This window comes from Lactuca sativa, chromosome 6 (assembly GCF_002870075.4).
Source record: "Lactuca sativa cultivar Salinas chromosome 6, Lsat_Salinas_v11, whole genome shotgun sequence".
NCBI lineage: Eukaryota > Viridiplantae > Streptophyta > Magnoliopsida > Asterales > Asteraceae > Lactuca > Lactuca sativa.
This window is the reverse complement of record NC_056628.2, coordinates 139,834,046-139,858,381: the sequence shown is the minus strand read 5'-3', so window position 1 is coordinate 139,858,381 and position 24,336 is coordinate 139,834,046. Positions and strand designations below refer to the sequence as shown.

The window sequence follows — 24,336 nt, the reverse complement described above, 5'->3', positions numbered from 1 at the left end:
CATACAGCTTGCCAGGAGCCGCCTTCTGGTCTTTCAGACAAACTGCCAAGGGTTACCCCCGGGTCTTCCTACAATACATAAACCAAATGGGCTGGCATTGGTGCCTTCGACCCATAGAACAATGAGGAGACTCACCTTGAATGCAGAAGCTCACTGAAAGAAATCCCGAGTTGTTGCCCTGACGACATCCCGAGCTATCAATACCAAAATAACACCATATTAGCAATTAGGTTCCAAACATTGATCCATAATCCATACTTGGGGTAAAATGACCATTTTATCCCTGGCCTAACTTTAACTAAAAACAGAGGCCCAAACCCACAACCAAAAAGGACCAAAACCAAAAAGATCCATAAAGGCCCACAAATGGCCCAATTTTCCAAATTAGGCCCAACCCCCATATGCCCTTATCGTAAGCCCAACAATTCTCTTAGACCAACAATTGATTTCAGATGGCCCAAAAAGGCCCAAAGCAACAAGGCCCAAAAGACATCACGAGGCCCAAGCCCATTGGGCCCACTAAGGCCCAAAACCACAATTCTAGACCTAAAAATGCAAACATAAAAAATTACTTCATAATTTAATGAAAAACCCCATTTCACAAAAGAAGCCCAGCCTCAGCCCAAAAAAGCGAGGCCTAAAGCCCACACCGAACGTAGGGCGTATGCCCAGCTACGTTGGGTGTACTCGAAGAATCTAGATGGCAACTTCAAATCAGTACGTTGGGCGTACGGCCAATTACATGGGGCGTAACATGGCTTAATCCAAAATTCAATTTTTGACTTAGCCACTTAATCCCCTTGCACCCAAACTTCAGGGAACCTTAAAATGAAGGTCTTAATGCATAAAGTCAGCACCTTTATACATTTTCATGACTCAGTGGGACCCAACAACCAACTTAATCCATTAAGACCCATTCTAATCCAACTAGAACATGCATGGACCATTCTTGAACATCAAGCAAGCATTTTTATGGACAAACATCAGAAGAGGCAAGATCTATTACTCTAAGCTCCTGGAGTGGCTCAAACTCACAAAGAGAACTTAGTACACCATAAAAACCCTTAATCTTGCCCTGATCTCAAACTTGCACAATAAGAAGTCAAGATGAGAAATTTATACCTTGATGAGCTAGAATTGAAGCCAAAAGTATGGATCTAAAAGTCTTCCTTTGAACCACAAGCTAGCACCAAGCATCCTTTTCTTGAAAATGAGCAAGAACACACCAAAATGCACACTTATATCTCTCAATCACTCAAAATGAGACTAGGGTTTCCGAAATGAGGCTATGAAGCTGAGAAATGAAAGAGCCTTGAGCACAAAAAGATGTTTAAATAGTGCCCAAAGCCTAAAACATAGGGTTTGGCACTCTGATCATTACGATGGGCGTACCCCCAGCTTACATAGGGACCGATTGCCAACTATTTCCATTAGGGCCCAATTTTGCCAATATCTTCAAAATGTCATAACTTCCTCATCTTACGTCCGTTTCCAACGAACCTTATATCCACGAAAAGGCGGCGAGAAGCCCTATGCTTCTAACAACACACCCGAGCCTTAAAACTTACCGAACACAACCCAAAATCCATAAAATACCGAGTTATCAAATTACAATTATACCCTTGGCCTCCGAAGACACAATCGAACACTTGGATCACGTAACCATAACACCCACACCCGAGAAGGACCAAATTCTTTCTTTCCCAAGGCCCTAAGCCCATGACAACTGAAGATTGGGTCGCAGCCCCGAATAAGAAGCGAATATGAAACCAAATGTTACAACTCTCCCCCACTTAAATTAGATTTTGTCCATGAAATCGCTCCTTGCAAACACTCAGATCATACCAAACAAACGAGGAATGTAACTGAAAATTCTACGCATAAAAGACCTTCCTAATACAACCGAACCAAAACCAAAACTTCCATCCCGAAGAAAAACAAACCCTTAGCCCCCGAAGGAAACCACTTCTACCTCGTAAGAGGCACTAGAGGAATCTATCGGGGTGGCGCCTCCCCTTCCTGAGATAGATGTCCTAATGGAAATGATGCCTTGGTGGATTGATTTGTTCTTTCCACATTGGTTTAAACTTGGGAGCGGTTCCTTTATTGGACGTAGACCCTAAGTATAAAAATGGCAACTGTGTAATACTAAAATTAGCCCTTAATGATAAAAGAAAATGAAATAAGGAAATATAGCTTTTGAAATGAAATGAAAGAAAATGAAATGATAAGATATGATACGATAAGATATGAAATGAAATGAAATTTATGACATGTGTGAAATGAGTTTTCCTTGAAAATGCATGAAAAATATTTGCGGTCTAAAAATCTGTTTTCCAAATATTAAATGTATTGGTAAAAATGTGATAAATGTTTTGGGTCACAAACCCACGTAGCTCACGAGACATTATTTTCTTAAGTATCTCTTTTTAATGCCATGTATCTCAGGTTACCTTTAAGGACAGAGGATGATAGATGGAAGTTAGAAGACAAGTTATAGAGAATGGAGTGGAACTTTATAAGTTCCTTATTATTTTGTATTTATGTAATTCTTATTTGCTTGTTATGGATTTATTGATGCTTAATGGTAATACCCAATGTTTTAATTTATAAAGGTTTTGTCGGACTAGTTTTTGTTAAATGTGGGTTAATACCTGAATGTTTTTAAAACCATAGCATGAAACAGTTTCGAAAAATTTGGGGTGTTGCAGGCAGTCACTTCCGACCTTTCATAGTTAGATTCCAAAGCTCTTGTTCAAGATCCTAGACTTCTTGTTGCGAACAGTACTCCCCGATCATCATTTGTTTTAAAGGTTCCTAGCCATGGCATAAGCTACATCGATTCCTATGGACTTGGCATGACTATTCCACTAATTCAAGGTGGAATCCATTAACGTACAAGTAGCATATTTAACTTGGCAGTCATCAGTGCAAGAACTTATGCATAACACTGCCTCCATTTTCTCTATCCAACGGGATAGACCGACAGCTCCTTCTGTGCCGAAGAAAGATCAGGGTTTGCAGGCTAAGAAATTATTAGATGAATAGGATCTGAAATTGTTTTGGTTAAAAACTGGAATACCGCTACCATTTCTACTATTCCTGGAAGTTTCGTTCCGGGCAGCCTCATATGCAGCTAAGGCTATGGCAATCCATTATGCAAGCAGTGTCTGCATTAGTGTAGGATCCATTTGAAATGGTGGGATTCGGGTATTGATAATTGGTAGGGTTCCGACTGGAGTTCCTCCGGAATTTGGAGTTTCTCCTGAAGTTGGGGTTACCGTTGGTACAACTCTTAAAGTGACTCATGGAGTTGGTGATGGACGAACTCGCGAACTCTTTTGCGAGGACATCGTCCTAATATGTTTAGACAGTCATGTTAAGTTGTTTTACACCTTTTATTCATAAACAAGTATGTATGAGTTGTATTTTATGATAGTGTATTAGTGTAATTTGTTCCTGAATGTAACGCCCGCAAGATAGGGCTAGATGATTAAAGAATAATAGGATACTTAATAGTCACAACAATAATTAGACATTACCAAAGAAGGATTATTTATCTAAACGAAAGTCTTAGTAGGAGTTAAACCATGAGTGTGCATATAAAGAACATCCAAATCTAACTTCGTAAGAGGAAGTTATGATTTTTCTACGTTTAAGCATAGTAATATACGACTCAAAAATAGAACTAGAGATCAGTTGATTGTTAGGAAAAACAATCAAAACTAGAGTTAAAGATCTCGTCCATATGGTTCCGTCGATATAAAGACAGTCCATAACGGATATCATATGAGAAAGTTATGAATTTTTAACGGACTTTAACAGTCTAAGTCTGTTAAAAATATAGCTTTAAAATCAAAGTTAAAATTAGCTGAAGGAGTCTAAATGAAAGTTGTAGATCTCGTCGATAGCTATGCGTGGATATAAAGAATGTTGAAAATGGAGTTCATATTACCAAAATACAATTTTCTAAAGTATTTCGAGAAGCGCCACAAGTGGGCTGCATGGCACGCACCTTCTAGAAGGTGAGGCGTGGACCACCATATTTGTGACATGTGGCAGAAAAATGGGAGGAGCAACATCTCAGGTGTGCACGCCGTGTACACTAGGTGCGGCGCATAATTGGGCTATAAATAGACTTCAGCTACTAATTTATTCCTCACTCCCCGTCCTCCTCTCTATCAAAATTCTCTTGATTTTAGCCCATTTCCCTTAGTTTCTGACCTACGGTGAAGCCCTGTGACACCATTGAGTACTCATCTGAGTAATAGCTTTCGAGTAAGAGATCTCAAGTCAGTAATCTGCTCACTTAGATTTCGGAACCTTTGTAAGTTAAGGTACACTTAGTTTATGTTATGTGTAACTATTAATTATAGTTAAAGTCGTTATTATAAATCTATAATAAATATTTATCAATAATTCCAAGTCGTTATTCTGATTGATCTACTTACGGGAGTGATGTCTAGGTTGGATTTAGTGAGGTGTTTAAAGTGAGATTTCCAAACAGTATACTCGGCATACCAAATGGACCTTGCCTCCGATATGATCCTACCTGGTTATTCCTTATTTAGATCTTGAAGTAGAATTTGGGATTATTGAGGAATCTACACCTTTAGGATAATAGTTCCATGAAGTATAAAATTAGACTAATACTTAGCATTATGTACATCTAGGTATGTTGGAACAAGGTGTAAGGCAAAGCTCTGCCCAATTCATCAATCACCGGACACTTTTTCAAGTGACTGCCTAGTCCCTTTCATGAACATGATTATAATATAAGTATTAATAAAATATTAAATATATGTTGGAAGCCATATGTGAATTATGTGCTTATTGCCTAGATTATATGTTGGGATACATATACATAACGTGCTATATCCGAACCAGATATAGTTATATTTTATGTTAGGATAAACAGACAACATTATATAATAATAATAAAACTAGAATTGTTAATAAGATAAATGATCAATAATACCTAACAATCTTATGGAATCTATATACACTAAGATAGGTTAGTGTCACCCAAGAATAGAGTCGACATTAAAAGTTGTTTTAGGTATTGTAATCTAGTCTAGGGATAAAATTAGACCCATGGAAGATATCTAGCTCGATTAAGTTTGGTATTAGGTAGTCTCATTAGGAGAATGTACGTAACCTAGGAACGGAGAGTTAAGTTTTCTTCCATGACACTATTAGGTGTCGATGTACGGTACCTCCGTATGGGATGACCAGAAATGGTGGGTCCCGATTAGGCAATTGTTAGCAGTATGCCTGGTCACCCTGCAGAGTAGGTGGCAACACTTGACCATTCTAGACGGTCTTGTGAATTATGTTGTTAGTGTAGGATCATAACCTACAGACATAGATGAGAGGTAATACCTTATTCATCAAATTACTCGGAAGGTTTGGGTGTCTTATGACTTACATCGGCCAAGGAAGCCCCTAGCTATGTAGTCAAACCCTTACCTTAAATGGTTCATCAAAGAGATAATACTCTCTACGGGTCACTCGCGGTCTTATAGCGTGTCTTCTCAATCTGCCAACTAGTGAATGCTATGGGCCGCCCCATAGTCTTACAACACTTCTAATACTACGGGACACCCTGCAGTCTTGCCACATTTCTCATGCTATCTGGCCACTAGTGAATGCTACGGCTATCCCACAGTCTTACAACACTTTCCATGCTCACTCGACCGCTGACCATGGTCTTTCGTTGACTACTAATCCAAGCACATCCAAATTCAAGCATACATGCACGATCTAATATCCCAAGCTTACCTCATGTCCTGACTGAAATCCCCATCCTAATTTCTTAAGACCTGCTATCAACCATCATGAGAACGCGATCTCAATGTTGGCAAGTTTTTCGAACTTCCAACTTACACTACCCTCACTCCGTATAGCCGCCTGGGCCACCTTTCTTCCTGACATGGATGCGAAACTTATCCCAGTTTCAAAACCGCTCCCGTTTCTGTATACATGATTATTTCTCCCCCGCTTGGATTCGACTAAGTCTTCACGGCACGCGAGAATTGGAGGATTCTCATTCCTTCCTTCCTTACGTGATAGACACGCTGGCTACCAACGCTTATCTTGGCTAGTGATCCATTACTAGCCCACTCCAAAGATCACATTATTACTGGAGGCTAGACGAACACTCTCTGAATTCTCAGTACTAATGACCCTAATGCTTATCCTAATGTCCCACTCAACCTTAAAGCCCAATTGACCAATGCTCAGGGCAACTTCTTCCGTGATAGATTGCTTCTTTTGACGCTTCCAAAAGCTAACCCTAGCCCAAAGACTGGACCTCACCGAATGCTGAATTTGGTGAATAACCGCCCTGTTGAACCCTGACCGCAGACCGTCGCGTACTGCCCCGGAACCGACCTCGACCGTAACCAAAATAATACTACACACTTCCGAACCAGAAAAATGGAAAAAGACCTTACACTAACTAGAATTCCTGGTATGCAATTGGAATATGACATTCCTTGAAAATATAATTCAAATACAAGCAGAGGGATAAACCCATAGGTATACTATTCTCAACCAATGCGAGGAAATAAAATCTCTAAGAATCGATAGAACTGAACAGAGTAAAAGGTATACATACGTGCCACATGGTCTGTTAGAATCCTGATCTCCCTTATTTGTTACTGCAAGGCCCTACTCTCTCGCCCATCCGTAATCCTCAAAATAGTCGGGGCAGACGCACTCCCTGTTCTTCCCCTCATCGTCGGGTAATCAGCATTCTTGTGGCCCACCTGATTGCAGTGGAAACATAATGGGCTCACCCCCTGAGGGCAATCCCTACTGATGTGACCAACACAGCCACACTTGTAGCAGCCCATACCCCTGGAACGACAGACTCCCTTGTGCAATTTCTCGCACGTGTTGCACTGACTCTGGTCCTGCTGGCCACTCGAATGTTGGTCAGAAGTCTTGGGTGTCTTCTCGAGACCCTCCAAAGTATGCACCTGGTCTGTCCTCCTCTTCTCAATGTGCTCCAAATCAATCTCCCGTTCTCGGGCTCTAGAGATCATGTCATTCAGGGTTTCGCACCCTGAGATACTTACAAACTTCCTGATTTCATCTCGTAGCATGTCGTGATACCTTAATTTCTTCATTTCCTCATCTGCTACATACTGCGGTACCAACAACTCCCTCTCCCGAAACTTGGCAATGATCTCTGCCACAGTCTCCGTAGTTTGGCTGAGATCCAGGAACTCTCGCGCTAACTGTTGTACCTCAATCGCTGGTGCAAACTCAACTCGGAACCAGGTCGAGAAGTCATCCCACGACATAGCATCGACCGCATTATCACCCAACTCACTACCGACCTCTTCCTAACAATCACGTGCCCGAACCTTCAACAGGAAGGAAACATATCTGACCTTCGCCTCCTCAGGGCAGAAACTCATCCTGAATGCATTAGCCATATCTTCTAACCACCTCCTACTGATAACGGGATCCCTCTCCCCATGAAACGTATGAGCTCAAGAAGCATGGAACTCCCGGAAAGTCAGTGTGCGAGCTCCAATGATTTCCATAACCTCCGTACGAAATGCACCCAAGTGCTCATCCACTATCTCTGAAACACAGCGAGAAATCTCTGATGAAATGAACTCTCACAACTGCTCGATAATCGGCTCAGCATCTGCACCTGAGCCGAAACCCGAACCTGGACTATCTCCCTAAGAGCTCATCTCCAACTAAAATACAATATTCCAAAAGTCAAAACATAACCAAGGGTCCTTTCCCATAAGCTTCTTATATTCTCCAAGACTCTCACCGATTCGAGTATGGATCTTGTGCTTTCAGTAGTACGGGCCTAATACTACCTTCCACACCTATCCATACTTTCCTCAGTAATCCTCCTGAATCCTCTAAGTCACTTCTTTAAACCATTATCCCGGTACTCATTGAAGCATACTACTAACCCTCTGTAGCATATCCTAGGCTTTCCTAGGTTCCCGAACCCACCTAGTCCTCAGCTGCTGAAAGATTCCTAATAATGTCAACTAGTTGTGTGCTAGGAGCCACCCCTGGTCTTCCATGCATGGTTCCTAGGGCTAACCCATGGGTCTTCCTACCATACATAAACTAAATGGGTCAGTATTGGTGCCTTAGACCCATATAAACAGTGAGGAGACTCACCTTGCACTTCTGAAGACCTGCAGATAATCCTCTGGCCGCTAACTGGCAATTCCCGAACTGCTAATCCTTCGGATCCTCAAGCTATCAATACCAAATAACACTTAGTCCAAAACCAATAATCTTTCTTAGGGTAAAATAACCATTTTACCCTTGCTCTAATTTGGACCATATCCAAGGCCCAATTTCATCTAATCTTTCTAAGTCCACTAATGGCCTAATTTTCTACATTGGGCCCAACTTCTCAAATGGTCCTTTCCTAAGCCCAAACATGTCCTTAGTCCAATATCTGACTTTTGATGGCCCATTAAGGCCCAATAGTTGATAAGTCCAAAGATTGACCCAAACCGAGGCCCAAAAGACGTAAAGCCCATATCTGATGAGTACACGGGGCGTACTCAATTGTACGCAGCGCGTACCTAATGTGTGTCTTGTACGCTGCACGTACCTGCATGTATGTCCAACGTACTGCTCTGTTAAGCTCTTTTCCCATTAAGCACTTAATACTCTACTCAAGAGACTATAATCACAGATCCAAGTCCTCTTCAACTTCTTAATCCATAAAGTTGATTACTTGGTGGCTTACAACCCACCAAATGAACCCAAACTTGGAATATAGCCACAAACTTCCATGGAAATGGATAGATCCCATGCATGGTCACAAATGGACCTTAAAGATTGAAACTTTACTGCTTATAGGACCCATATGACATTAAGGCCTTAAGGGTGGCAACCCTAGACCTAGAAACGAGGTTGATCACGAAAAACCCAGTATTGGGACCTAAAAAGGTCCAAAACTCCATTAATATAGATCTAACCATTCACGAGGCAAGTTGGAAGCTTTTTACTTTAGATGAGTGCCAAATAGTGGTGTTATCTCAGATCCTTGAGCTCAAGCTACTCAAGTTCTTCTTCTTCAACTTCTTCTTTCTCCTTTTAAGCTTCTAAACACGACAATGAGCTTCCCAAGGCCAAAATCACACACGGATGAGGAATGAATGGATATCTAGGGTTTCTGGGGTTGGGAGGCTGGTAAGGAGGTAAGGGTTTGAGTTATAATGTTCCTTATATAGTGCTTAATCCTAAAAATTAGGGTTTAGGGACTCTAAACGTACGCTAGTCGTACTTCTCGTATGATGGGCGTACGCCTTCAACACCCATGTCCAAGCAACCTTTTACATTGGGCATACCCTAGATTATGTTGGGCGTACTCTCGCGCATGCCACCTTGCATGCATGGTACCTTCTTGCCACTTTTCTCCATTAGGGACCAAAATTGACAATAACTTCAAAGTGTCATATCTTCCTCATCCGAGGTCCATTTCCGATGAACTTTATATCCACGAAAAGGTGGCGAGAAGCCCTATGCTTCTTATAACTCCTCATTACCTAAAAATTTCCCGAACACGAACCTAAATCCTCAAAGTACTGAGATGTCGAATTACTAGTATGCCCTTGGCCTCCGAAGCCACAATCAAACACTTGGGTCTTGTATACCCTAATACCCACATCCAAAATGGGCCAAATCGTCCCTTTCTCAAGACCCTAACCCCATGATAATTTATGATTGTGTCGCATCCCCTAGCAGCGAAGCACTTTCGGAACCAGGTGTTACACTATATGTCTCACCAAGTTTCCCTAACCTGACCCACTCGGTTTATATGCATCATAGGTATCAAGACTTAAGCTAGTGGAACTTGATTAGGATGTTGAGTAGTTAAGAGACAACTCGCAATAGTATTCAGGACCATCAGATCCTTATGATGTAACTTATGTATCTATATTGATTTTGACATCCTTAGGGTTTTAACATTTTGGAAATAAACATTTGTAATCAAAATGATATTTTGTACTGGGATATTCCACAAATATAAATAAATGTTTTTAAAAGCGTAAAGAAACATTTTAATTGGTCCTAAAAATTACAGGATGTCACACTGAAATCCTACAAATTTCCAAATTATAGAGTGAGAGTCTTAACTGATACTTTTAACTGAGTAATGATAGTGTTTTACAAGCAATACAGATAATGAGTTCCAACATTTAGCAAATGCTGGAAAATAGTTTCATAGATTAGAACTGCTTGTTTTCAGTTACAATGGTTACAAAAGTACCAACCGTATAGGGTTAGAAATGGAAAAGCTTTACAAAAGAATGTGTGTTAAACAAGCAGTGATAAACACTTGCAGTACAACAACTATTCCTTAAAAATCCTAAACCTACCCTAGGGCACAAGCCACCCTAGATGAAATGTCTACCACCTTAAACGTGTGATCAAATAGCGGACTAGCTCACTGAACTTCTCCTGAATTTGGCATTGCCTTTGCTCAACAATGATCGTTCGGTTCTCGGCTACATCCAGCCGACTCTCTGTAATTTGATTATGGTACGCTAAGGCACTGATATGATGACCCAAAGTGTTCGCCTTGGTGAGAATTGCACCTGTGCAATGATATGGGCTCTAGATGGGTGTTGTGTCGTCCTTCTCATCCTCTTCGAGTCTTCGGACTCTCTGCTCAAGTTCCCTGGAGGTAGTGCATGTAGCTTTAAAGAGCTCCTCCAAAGACTGGACTCTGTCAACTAATATGTCGCCCTGAGTTATCAAGCGAGGGATCGGGTCGTTCTGAGGATCATCTTTGAGTGGTACATGCATCGGAGCCTGAGAAGACTCGCCTATCTCGAATCGTGGAGGATCATCAGTAGCCCTCCTCTTGTCGAGCAAGTCAGTAAGCCAAGTTGGCTTATGGGGAAGATTCGGTTACCTCTTTTGACCAATAATGAGTCGGGAAACATAAGCGAAAGTTTCCAAGTGATATACTTGGGGGACATGCATCCTCATAGTCCTCATCAGTATGTGACTCTTGCCATGATGACGGCATGGCTGGTAGCATGGCTTATATGGAGAGGATGGTGGAGTAGGAGGGGCAGATTCCTCATCGGTAAGGCCCTCCTCATCCTCTACTGGACCGTCATCATCCATCTGCTATTGAGCATCCTATAGTATACCCTCGTCCTCATAATCTTCGACTTCCTCGATATAATCTTCCTTTTCATCCTCCAAAGGATCCTCCTCCTCTGGGAGGTTAGGTGGGCCCACCGATAATCCATATGGGAAGTACGGGTCTCCTACTAACTATAGTAGGACCTCATGAAGCTCCTCGGGATTTACAAGGTTAATCCAAATTAGGTGGTCGTCGGGTAATCCCACCATCTACATCAAAGGTTTGGAAATTTTAAGTGTCTTAGTGATGAGTATTTAAATGTATAAATGTTTTAAGTTTGACATAAGGATTCTAAGGTACTAGGTATCTACAGCGAATCTTGAGAGCATTATTCAATCTTTAAAACTCTAAACCATTATAGTCTGTCAAACACCTTGCTCAAGGTCGGTTGTGTACCGGACCGACCATAAATAACATAGGTACACATTCAAAGTTTATTTGTGGTATGACTTATGTATGGTACTAACCTTCGCCGAGGTGTTTGATCTAAAGGATTGAGTTTTTAGTTTTAGTTGAAGGTATGCTAGAATTGTATTAAGTGTTCTCATCGCGGCTCAAAGTATATATACAACTCTTATATTTATTGTTGGTGAGGTTTGCAATATTATTATTTTTTTTGTTTACTCCAAGACTATCAATTAACGATCATCCAGTTGAGAAGTACCAAAGGGCAGGACCATTTAGCATATAGTCGTTTTGAAATCCAGCAACCCAAGCGATAGTTCAAACTAGACACCTCTCATGTAAGTAGTCAAGAAGTAGGGTAATGAATAATAATACTTTTATTAGGAGCATGTTACTATAGTTGTACTCCTCTTTCGAGGATACGAGTTCTCTATAGCCAATTTATCCCTCATATTAATCTGTCACATCCCCAGCCGAGGCGGCGGAACATGTCGGGCTGTGTGACTTAGTTTATGGAATCACATACATTTGAATATACATCACAAGTACAACGATAAAAAAAACAGTAGTTGTATTCCATCTTGAAGTTTGAATACAAGGTTCTTATAGATAATAACAGAGTACATGAATTTTAAACAGGTAGGTAGATATAACAAAAACAAGAAAATTAGGTTGCCTGAAATCCATAACTATTATGTCGTTTGAAATGCTTGTTTAGTGATCTCTTGAGAATACATGTAATTTTGAGGGTCAACAAAAGGTTGGTGAGAGTTACATGTTTTATGCTAGTGCAGTAATGATACTTTTATAATGACCAAAAAGTATTACTTTATAGGTAAAACCCTGCTTAAAAATGTTTTATAAAGAGAGAAACAGAATCTGAGGTTTCAAGAGAGAAAGAGAGAGATCTGGTTAATATTTATAGTGAGTCCTATAACCAAGCTATGTGACTAGATGTACCCCTTACAACGATTCATTGAAAGTTGTGGAATCGACCTAAGACATTTATCACCTGCTTCGATTGATCCGTCAAGGTTGTAGCTAGCACCCGCGGGTGGGGGTGTCAACCCGTATAGATCTATACACATGTATCTCGCTCCGAAGATATACGGTTATAGTCGTGTGGGTATACTAAGTGTTTATAGGTTATAAATAATGTTTCACTATAAAAGTCATTAACTAATGTACACAAATAAAGTTTCACTATAGAAGATGAGTATGTTCGATAAGTGATACTTGCTTAAATAGGTGGTAAGTCTCACAAGTACATGTATAAATTTCAACTTATAATAATTGTAACTTATATATATATATATATATATATATATATATATATATATATATATATATATATATATATATATATATATATATATACAGACATACATACATACATGCATGCATGATATAAGTTGAATACTACAAAGGTGATAAACTTTTATGACATTCAATTTATTGGATGCAATTATCACATAAAATCATAGCATTTGTGTAGTAAGTAGCATATGTTCTTTTTGACTAGTTATTTCATTCTAGACAACATAACATATGCATATATCAAGTTTAAAACTAGTTTATGTGTAAGTATTATGTTACTTGATAAAATAACCTTTTATGAACTAGATATAAGTTGGTAAGTGTTTTTCATAAGCAAAATATGATATTGCACATGTATTCTCCCTAAAGTGTATAAAAGCGTAAAAAGAGGGGTCGTAAATACTCATCTTTGATGCGTGAATTTGGTTTAGACTCAAGAATGTGATCATGTTCGGGAAGCACCACGACATAACACCAACTAGCAACAAACTTGTAACTCAGGCTTAGACTCGAAATATCACCACAAAACAACAATAAAACTTGGGACTTATACTTGGGAAATACCATAAAAATTAATGGAACACGAGGGTAGCAAGGTGGTGGTCAAAGGAAGGTGGCACCGGTGATGGTGAAGGTTGCCAACGACAGAAGTGGCGGCAGTGGAGCAGCTTTGGCATCTTCGCTGCTTTGGTTTCTTTTTTGTCCGGCAACGATGACAAAGAGAAAATAGCGAAGGGAAGAGGGGGAAAGGTAGGTGGCAATGGGTTGGGTGGTTTCTGGTCGAAGAAAATAGGGGGAAAAAGGTGGGGTTGTTGTGGTGATTTTGGTGGTTCTCGTTGGTGGTTTTAAACCGAGAAAGATAGCAAGAAAAGAGGGAAGGAAAGGGTGATTGAGGGGTGTGAATCTGTGATGAAATTAGAAGCCAAGGGCTCTTTTTATAGCCAATGGAGGGTGCAAGACGATCCATACACCATGCCTTTCTTTAGTTAGTCAAACACCCAACACACCTATGCCTTGTACTTTGGAGCAAGAGTACACACAAATGGGTAAGGTGGTAGAGGTATGGTGGACGTGAGTAAGGGGGAAGGAGAAGAGTTGGCTGATTTTTTTACTCCATGCAAGGTAGCATGTGCATGGTGATGTCATCCTTCTTAAAAATGCTCCAAAACCTTCCTAGATTTTCATGACAAGTTCCTGACGTCTAATATTTTTTTTAAGTGGCGAAGGATAGGGTCGAGTGCATTGATTCCAGAAACCCGAATGGATTAGTTTTTTGGGTTATAGAACACCGGGATTTAATTGATCTGATTCGTTCGATTATTCGAATTTTACAAATATTTTTACTAGTATGGAATCAAATAATAGCTCATTGTCTAAGTCCAAAAATGTTCTCGGAATTTTCATATTAGGTGTGCAAGTGTCTCAACGGATTGAAACGGTTTATGAAGTTTAAAGAAAATCAATATTAAACTGGTTTGTTTTTTATAACGATCGTATCTTTTGCATACGAACTCCGTTTTGGACGTTCTTTATATTTTCATAATCGGGTGAACATGTACTACGAGCCTAGAGTGTTTACTTTGCTCACAACTGCTTAATACGGAATGTCAGTTTTTCAGACGTATTAACTAGGGCTATAGTTTGTGTTGTATGATTCGTTTGAGATTTTCCACAATTGGAAGTAAGATACCATCTCATATCTTATTTTAATTGTAATGACACTATTTATTTTTTCCAAATATGCATTAAAGCCCAATAAGTAAGACTACAAAGAGGTTCGCGTCGAATTGGCCAACCACAGTTTTATACCTAAATTTCGGGATTACACACACACTCCCACACACACACGCACACACATACACACACACACACACACACACACACACACACACACACATATATATATATATATATATATATATATATATATATATATATATATATATATATATATATATATATATACTTGCACACATATATGTGCAATAATAATAAAAAATAATAAAATTATACTCCCTCCATCCTAAAATTATAGTCCACCTTTTCTTTTTTGTTTCTCCCAAAATAATAATCCAATTCTAAAAATAAATAACATTTTTACCAAAATACCCCTCATTATTAGCTAAGCAACTAAGCATTTAATGGAACATTAAATGCAAAATAAGGACAAAACTTTTATTTTATTATTTAAAGTTAGTGGTAATTAATGTTTTCTTAATCTGTATGTTTTTTGTCTATGGGCAATAATTTTGGGACGGAGGGAGTAATATAAATAGTAATAAAGCTTCGAACCAATTATTATTATTATTATTATTATTATTATTATTATTATTATTATTATCATCATCATTGATGGTGTTGTTATTACTTTTATATTATTTTTATTTTAATGTTATTATATTATTAATTGTATTGTTGTTGTTATTATTTATGTTATTTTTATCATTATTATTATTATTGTTATCTTGGTTACTGTTTTTATCATTGCACATTCTTAGAGGTTTTTTTATTAATATTCAAGTATATATACATACACACAACTGTATGTATTACTACATAAAAAAATATACACGTGTACATACGTAATAATTATAATTACAATAAAAGTAATATTAAGAATAATAATAATAATTATAAGAATAATAATAACAAAGATAATATTTTTATTTTTACTATCTTTATTATTATTATCATTATTATAATTACTATTAAGATTATTAATTATTTGAGTGTATGTGTATGATTATAATAAGAATTACATGTGGGTGTATGTCACTATATGTATTATTAGTTATATATGTGTATGTTTATCGTTTATAATAAACAAATTTAAGATTTATTAGCATGTTTCTATAATTAACGACAGAATATTAAAGGGAAAATGGCATATATCCTATTATGTTTTCAGGGTTTACCCATTTAGTCACTTAATTTATTTTGTGGCTTTATAAGGGAATGAATTACACTTTGTCGGATCGATTAGGTCCTTTTGGGCAAAATGAAGGGGTCATACGGTTACCCCTTTGCCACATCATCTCAATTATTCCTTAACCCAATACTATTTATCTTCTTCGCCCCACTTTTTCCCATTTCTAAATCGTTCAACAGAAAGCCTTCTTACTGTCGTTCGAATGTTGATCGACAACTTATCGTCTCCTACGCTACCGGTTCTCACGCGAATTGTGAACGTCGATAACCTGGAACATGAGTTTGGTATAATTTCATCCTTCATCGACGATTACCCTTTTGTTTCGTTGGATACGGAGTTTGTCGGCGTCATTTTACGTCCAACAGTTGATAACAACGACATCATCCTCTGTCACATGTTTCTGTGTGTGGGAGGAGAATCCAATAGACTTGTAAGTTGTACCTCATGCATTAGCAGCTTGTACCCCCTACATTTCTTTGACTTGGTGGTAGTGGGGTTATCTTAATTCAACCCACCACTATTGTTCAATGGTTTTTTTTTGTGTAAAACTAGTCTTCTTCAACTTTGTTGCAGTCTGAACCCACCTTCCAAAACACTAATTTATTATTCCTCATGATTCAAATATATGTGTTCATTATCACTCAAACATTACCAATTGCAATGATTTTGATTTGAGAAGATGTGTGATAGAGCCACGATGTAGAAACTTGGATTCGTGGGTGGAACCTATAAATGTTGGAGAAAGGATGATGATGAAGCTACCAACAAAACAAGACTGCAACACAATATCCAAACAAAAAAATTCAAAATCAAAACCCTACCTTTTAACCAATCAAAACCCAAAATCGAGACAGTAAATATATTAAAACCAAAGCTTTATTCCAAAAGCAAAACCATCAGATCGAGCAAACCACTCTGTTTCGTCTCTAGTCTCCGGTTGTTAGACGGAGCAAGTTAAAAATATTTGATGCCATTGGTAGGACGTACGACGCCATTTAAAACTCTCCCACATTCACCTTCATGATATGCCCTCCTTTCTTTCAAATCTCGTCAGGCTTCGATTTTGAGAAGAATCGTGATTACGGGATAGATTCGGCTGCCCAGGAAGTATTAAGGGGAGGTTTATGGTTTATTTGTATATAATAAGAACAAAATGGAAATCAATTTTGAGAAAGTCAAAATGTGATTTTGACTTTTAAATGGAAAATAGCTGATGTGTCCTTGAAACCGGCTATAATAGGTTAGAAGGACTAAAAAAGGGTATTTCTAACCTTATGCCCTTATAAAGACATGAAATTAGTTTAGGGAATTAAAAAATCAATCCTAGAAAGTTTGTAGGGCATTTATGTTATTTTCCCAATATTAAAATACTCCAAAAAGCAATTAAAATTTAGTTTTATTAGGCATTTTTCATATTCTTTAGTAAATCACTGACAAATTTCCGACAACTTTAATTTCATCAGTATTTTATTGGTGAGTCGTGACTAAATTAGGGTTTCACATTTTGTCACTATTCCATCGGTATTTATCGACGATAATTTTTCGATGGTAATTTTGGTCGTGAAACACCGTTTTTTTAGTAGTGTGATCACATAATATCCTTATGCTTAATATGCAGCTTAATCGTGATGGAAAAATTATGAGGCATGGTATTGGTGTTTATAGGAGAGATTGATAGTTGCCTGTTGCATCACATACATGAAAGAAACTAGTTGGAAAATTAATCTACCATACATGAAAGAAACTAGTTGGAAAATTAATCTACCATATTCAGTATAATGCTTATTGGAATAAGTGTAACACCTAGTTCCAAGTAAGTTTTATTTGTCAATTCATTCATTTTAAAGAGTTAATGATGGGGTGTTGGGGCTTATTCACGACGCATTCCTTTACGGGTTCACGGCGTAGACTTACCGGTTAGTCGCGATGCACCTAAGGGTGGAGAAAAAAGTGCATGCATGCATGAGAAAAGAGTTCATGTATGAGCTCTCTTGGCTCCATGCAAGAATAACTTAGCCTTTTGGGCTCATTTTGGATCTAAGGTTAGGGTTGAACTTGTTTGAGGTTTGTGCATGGATAAAGTGGCAAACTTTATCCATTAAGAACCTCATTTGTTGGTTTTTGCAAAGTTATAACTTCTTTGTTTATGGATTAAGTGCTTAACAGAAGAAATGGATATGCCCAAAAAATACAACACGACCAAAGCATGGTCGCGATGCGAGGGTTGGTCTGCCCTCAAGACTATTTGTCATGTAGTGGTCGTGATGCGATCAAAGGTTGGTTATGTTGACCCATTGACCGTTGAATCCGACCATTGACGTTTGATGCAAACTTGGTAGATATGAGTATTAGACTAAGGATTGACCACTTTTTGGTATTAGGTGGCTTGTGCTAGTTGTTCCGTTTGTAGAGATTGCTTTGAGATTGTGGTTGCTAGATTCAGATGAGTTTTCTCACTATAATATGTGTGAAATTAGTTGTCCTTGTTTGGTAGGTTGTATGTATAACTATTGTGAGACTATAGTTAGACTATGACAATTGTAGGTCAGACAATAATTGGATTACAATGATGACATGTTACACTATAGTTAGACTATAACATATATATGTGAGATTATAGTTGGACTATGTGAATCGTATTTGAGAGTATGGTTGGACTATATCAAATGTATGTTTAATGGAATGTCAATGTGTAATATATTAGAGAACTCATTAAACTTTGTGCTTACGCTTTGAAGTTAAATGTTTTTCAGGTTGAAGGGTTAAGGGGTCCGATCCAACACTTGGTATTAGAACCACATTTATAACAAAAATACAACGTCGATATATAGAGATGGACACAACAAAGAAAAACAATGATGGACAACTCACACTTCACTGTTTGATGCTATTGGCAAACAATTACATGCAAGCCCAACGCATATGGAACACTATTGAACCCATAAACACTCGAAAAGTTGTTAAAGTCCAGATACATAAGATGGACATCGCTTCCATTTTTAATGGATTTTGAAAGAGAAGCTATTGACCCTAGCATAAGAATCAGCAAGGGAAACAGATGAGTTTGAAGTGTTGAACATGAAGGAAACAAAAACGATCGATGAGTTTTCCATGGATGTGAACAACATGGCTAGAAATACATTGGCCTTAGGGGGCAATGTCAATGAGTAATATGTTGTCAAAAACTACTGAGTTGTCCCAATAAAATTCATACAAATTGCTTCAACAATCGAGGTCCAAGGTTGATGATACAAACATTACATGATCGCCCATGAAATTTCTCTCGAATGATACATTTCCTAAAGGTTTTCTCCTACAAGGTAATCATATCTTTTATTGAATATATGTTATGTTTTGTTTAAAATTCTCAAACTTAACTATCAAATTTCCCCAAACTTCTAACATCTTGTGTCATGAACTCAACCATTGGCATTAATTTGCATCCAACCAATAATCATGATTTTTACAGCTAAATACATCTTTTATAAAATGGGATGTTATTACTTAAACTTAAACACTCTGCCTTTTTTACAAACAGAGTCATCACCCAATATCAAATATACATATATGAACATATATATAATCCATGTTACCATGTTATACACATGAACATACATCAACTATATTCAACGCGAATCCACGCTTATGCAACACTTCCTAAAAAAACCTAGTTACATTTACAATAGCATCTTCCTTGAAACATAAATTACCTCAACTCAAGCTTCACTTCCTTCAGGCAATGTTATCAAACGAGTATCTTGATCAAACACAAGTGGGGTTTGACAGCTGTAATAAAAGGATAAATTCCAACATTAATAGTGTTCTCTGTTGATGGGACCCACAATTAGGGTTAAAAGATATGTCACTTACTTTGTGCATTTGACTGTGTTTGTGGTCCCCCCACTGGAAATCGATAATATAGTTCCAAAAAATGAAGTGTTCTCAGTACCACAGTTTGGACAAAGACCCTGAAATGTAAAAAGTTATAGGCTGCATTTGTTGACAATAAAGGATAAGGGCATTTACGTCTTTTTACACATGAGATATCAAAAACAAGTCCCTGTCCCACCTCCTTGGATGGTACAAAGAATTGCAATTTTGTGATTTTGTACTGTTTTATTATATGAGTCCCAGTCCAATGCATATCAAACACAGTATCGGTGTATCAGTGTCAGTGTTGTCAGGTGATGAAGATGATGCTAACCTTCAAGATCAAAAAGTCTCTGACAATGACATTGGTAAGCGTGAAGGATAGCCATAATATCAAGGGAAGAGCAGCAAACCATGTGAAGATGAAACTAAATGGCTCTGGAAGCTGATAATATGATTGTTTATAAACATAAATTTGTTATATAAACAAAGGAAATACAGGAAAAGAAATAGTTATAAAAGATTTACCTCCAAAAGGTATGTGATTTCAAAACCAGTGATGTCATCCAGGAAGAAGAATCTGTTGATATACAAACATATGTAAGTAAGTCTAGTGACAAAATTCTTTGAATATAACAAGCAATAATTTATAATTTCTTTTTGACTTACAATCCTAATGCAACAACAGCAGCTGGGACATTTATGAGGAACATTTTGAGATAATCAACTGAAAGATCACTGTAAACCTACAACCAAAGACATTAACTGAAATAAAAAAAATGAAAAAGAAAAATAATAATAAAAGATTCATGAAGGATCTAATAAACACATACCTTCCGACTACGAAGACTGCATCGTGGACCTTCAGCCACTATGTCACTTCCATCTTTCTGAAAGAAAATGATTTAAGAAAGAAAGTATAAAGAAAGAAAAGGGATTATTGCCAACTATCTAAAGCATGTACCTTTAATTGCATCTTTAATTGGTCATACTCTTTATCAGTCATTATGGGGTTACCAGATACATAAGCCATTGAAGCCTCTAGAAACTTCTGTTCATCAGAGCCTGAAATGTGTGTAACCCAAAAAGCCATTATAAGCAAAGAACAATGGGGAAAAGTTGAAAAATGATTACAAGGTGTACATACTTAGCATTACAACACTGCTTCCTTCCCACATTAGTTCTTCCTTGAGGTTATCGAATTCCTCATTTGACATGATGGCTTTTCCTTCGTAATAGAATGACTATGGAGGATAATAGAAGAGAAGAATTAGTGAAATGAAGATGGAGAAACTCATGTGCAAATTAAGCAAAAAGGAAAGGGAAGATGGAAAAATGAAAAATAAAAAACATGGTTTACTTGTAATGCTTGGAGAAATTCTTGTTCCATTTCTCCTATTGTCTTCTTCTGTTGTTTATCTAAGCTGCAATAAGGCATTATGTTGCTATCGACAACTTCATCGTCTTTAACTTGACCTGAAAGAAACACAGTACTCCAAAAATGAACTTATGTTGAAGTAGTTCCATAGTCTAAATCGATCCATTTATCCAAGGAAACTTAGAACTTTCCATGATTATTGCTCTAAAAGCACTCATCTAAATTGAGTCCAAATAAACGATTAAAAAATAGCTTAAAAGCCATAACAAAATCTATTAATATTCATTATTAAGGACTTACAAGATACTTGGAGGTTTAATTCATAGTACTAGAGCATAGTTCAATTACATAACTGAAGTCCAAAAGCAACAACAAGGAACGAAATAAAACCTAACCTGGTTGATCAGTTGTCGCCTTTGGGGAAAGAATAATCAATCTCCGTCGACTCACAAGCTCCCTTCGGATCAACTGGATAGAGTGAACTTTGGACGCAGCGAACCGATTAGAACCAGACAAAGACAACCCAACAGAAGGTCTTCGAAAAGGAGCAGTGAAGAAACGAGAAGAGGTTATGGTGAAACCCAATTTGGAGGCCATCTTCGCCGGTGGCCGTGATGGTGGTGGATTGGAGGGTAAGAATTGCAAATTGAAATCATTTTGCGGAGTTTATTTTGGGAACGGAATCGAGGAATAGGACAGATTTTGGGAGATAAGGTGAGGATTGAATGTGTGGAGGGAAATCTGGGATGAAAGAAATTTGTTGATTATTTGTTTTCTTTTAATTTGGAAATGCCACCTCAGAGAGCTTAGGTGGACAAGAATCTCGAGGAAATCAATTTCTGGCTCGAGCTATGCTATCTTTTGTCACGTGTAACTATTTTTGACAAATGCAATTCGGCACAAGCCACAAGCACCTCCTCGTGAGGTGGTATGGTGGTTAGAGCTAGGAATGTTATTTGGGTCGGAATGAGTATGAATAACCTGAAAATCAAATAAAGATAATTGTATGAAATGAAAACCAAACCGATTAATCAATATGGTTAGTTCGGTTTACGTATTAATCGGTTCGGTTGATTATTACATGAATAAACAGACTAACATGTACAAGATAATTAAGAATCTAATATAACCGGAAAAAACCGAATAAACCATATTATGATTTTGTAGCCTAAATGACCCTAATAATAGAATGAAAATATATTTTTATACATCAACTTAAAACATTCAAATACTAAAATAATACAATAACACATTGAAAGAATAGCATTTGGGAAGTGATTTGTACAAAACACTTTTTCTCCGTACACAACAAATTATGCTTAACAGGATTGTATTGTATAACATTTTAAAGCATGAATTGTTGTGTATGGAAAAATATTGTTGTGTACGAATCAGCTCTCATAGCATTTACATAATAGATTAACATAATGAGAATTAATTTTTTACTTGAGTTTCTTGAGTTCGAACTCAATTTTCCATGAATGGACAAAGTAGGATTTCGTGAATCCTTAGAGACAATAGGAAGGGTCGGTTTTTGAAAATCTGAAACAAGAGGAAGGATCGACATAAGTGATTTTGAGTTTAGAAATAGATGAGAAGATTGGTCAATTTTGAAACGACGAGAACCAATGTAGGGTTTTTTGTTCTATTATGAACGACGATGACAAAAGTGTGAATCATGATTTTAATTTCTATTGATTAGAGAAAGGGGACGAGGAATGCTTATTTGGGTCGGATATTTATAATCGAATAAGCTTTTATTTGGGTAACTCGAACCGAATAACCCGAGAACAAAATAAGCATAATATAGATACCCAAAACCCGAACCGAATTGCTTATTCGGGCCTAATTTGATTCGGTTCTGTTCGGGTTTCCGAGCCAAATTTTCATCCCTAGTTAGAGTTGTGCGCTTTGGTGGTATGTGATACGAGAAGCAACATACCAATCCACTTTCCTCTCTTCTCTTCTTCACATCTCTTCACTATTACAAGTTGAAGCCTTCTTCCTCTTTTTCTTCCCTTCTATTCTTCGTCGTTGAGAATACACTCACGACCACCACAATGGTAAGGAACATGGGATTATACCCTTCAACCTTATAACTTAGATAACTAACATTTAACATGTAACTAAGTTTAAGATTGGGTTGTATACCTATCATTAGGGTTGTAAATGAACACGAGCAAGGGCTTGTTCATGTTCGTTCGTTTAAATTAGCCAAACAATGAACTAACACGAATGAACGAGTTTTTTTGTTCATGTTCGTTCATTTAACAAATCACATTGTTTATGTTCGTGAACATGTTAAACGAACAAAGATAAATTAAAACAATTCAACATATATGAACATAAACGAACATATAATATAGTAATGTAATAAAAAACAATTGAACATGTATGACCATAAATAAACTTAAAGGAAAGAACATAAACGAACGTTCACAAACATAAACGAACGAAAGAAACCATTATTCATGTTCGTTCATTTAAATACACGAACATCCCGTCGAATGGTTCACAAACGGTTCGTCAAACGTTCAGTTCGTTTATAGCCCTACCCATCATGAGGTTGTTTGTCTACGTCATGTACACTCCCTCTGATACATGGTGACGATGTGGTTGTTGTTATGGAAGGGAAGGGAAAGCTTTCCATGTTGTTTTTCCTGCTTATTTTTCTACTTCCAAAGTGAAGTTCGCCCTTCTTTAACGTGGAAGGGTGTGGCTGATGTGACTACGGGTGTGTCGTGAAGCATACCAAACAACTTTATTATGGTATAGTCACTTTTTTCATTTGAAAGTAAAACTACATAAAATTTATGACGAAAAAATCATTGTAATTGGTAAATAAATAATCATCTAAATGAACTAGTCTTTACATTTATTCGTAGTATCTTGTTTTCGCAACAGGTAGTATAACTTATGTTTATGAGGGTCGGCCCTTATATATTGTATGTCTTGTGAATAAACTTTGGGCCTTAAAGTTAATAAACTAAAAAATTGTATATATAATAATTTATTCTGTATTTTGTATTTAATTTCATCTTTATGTACTAATAAAAAAGTACTATTTTTGTCATGTGTCATCATATTATGTCTCATAATTAATGTCATATCACTTGTCAACCTATTGATTATCTGTTTAAAATTTTAAATTTTTAAATTTCCCACTCTAATTACATTAAATTAATAAAATTAGAATAAAAAATTAATACAAATTATAAATTGATATAATTTCACGTATTTAGTTGAATCAACGATTATAATTTTATATAACTAAAA

General features: G+C 37.3%; 1 protein-coding gene across 1 annotated transcript; it reads right to left on the bottom strand.

Moving 5' to 3' along the window:
- Nucleotides 1-19,292: 19,292 nt before the first annotated feature.
- On the bottom strand, nt 19,293-21,719 carry LOC111902323 (PGR5-like protein 1A, chloroplastic). Its single transcript, XM_023898167.3, has 10 exons — nt 21,456-21,719; nt 21,043-21,158; nt 20,830-20,926; nt 20,647-20,747; nt 20,516-20,572; nt 20,352-20,428; nt 20,211-20,262; nt 20,017-20,127; nt 19,683-19,780; nt 19,293-19,598 (listed from the first exon to the last, which is right to left on the bottom strand). Exons 1-10 carry the CDS (start codon nt 21,655-21,657, stop codon nt 19,529-19,531), a joined length of 981 nt encoding a protein of 326 aa, XP_023753935.1. The 5' UTR covers nt 21,658-21,719; the 3' UTR covers nt 19,293-19,528.
- Between the last annotated feature and the right edge of the window lie 2,617 nt (nt 21,720-24,336).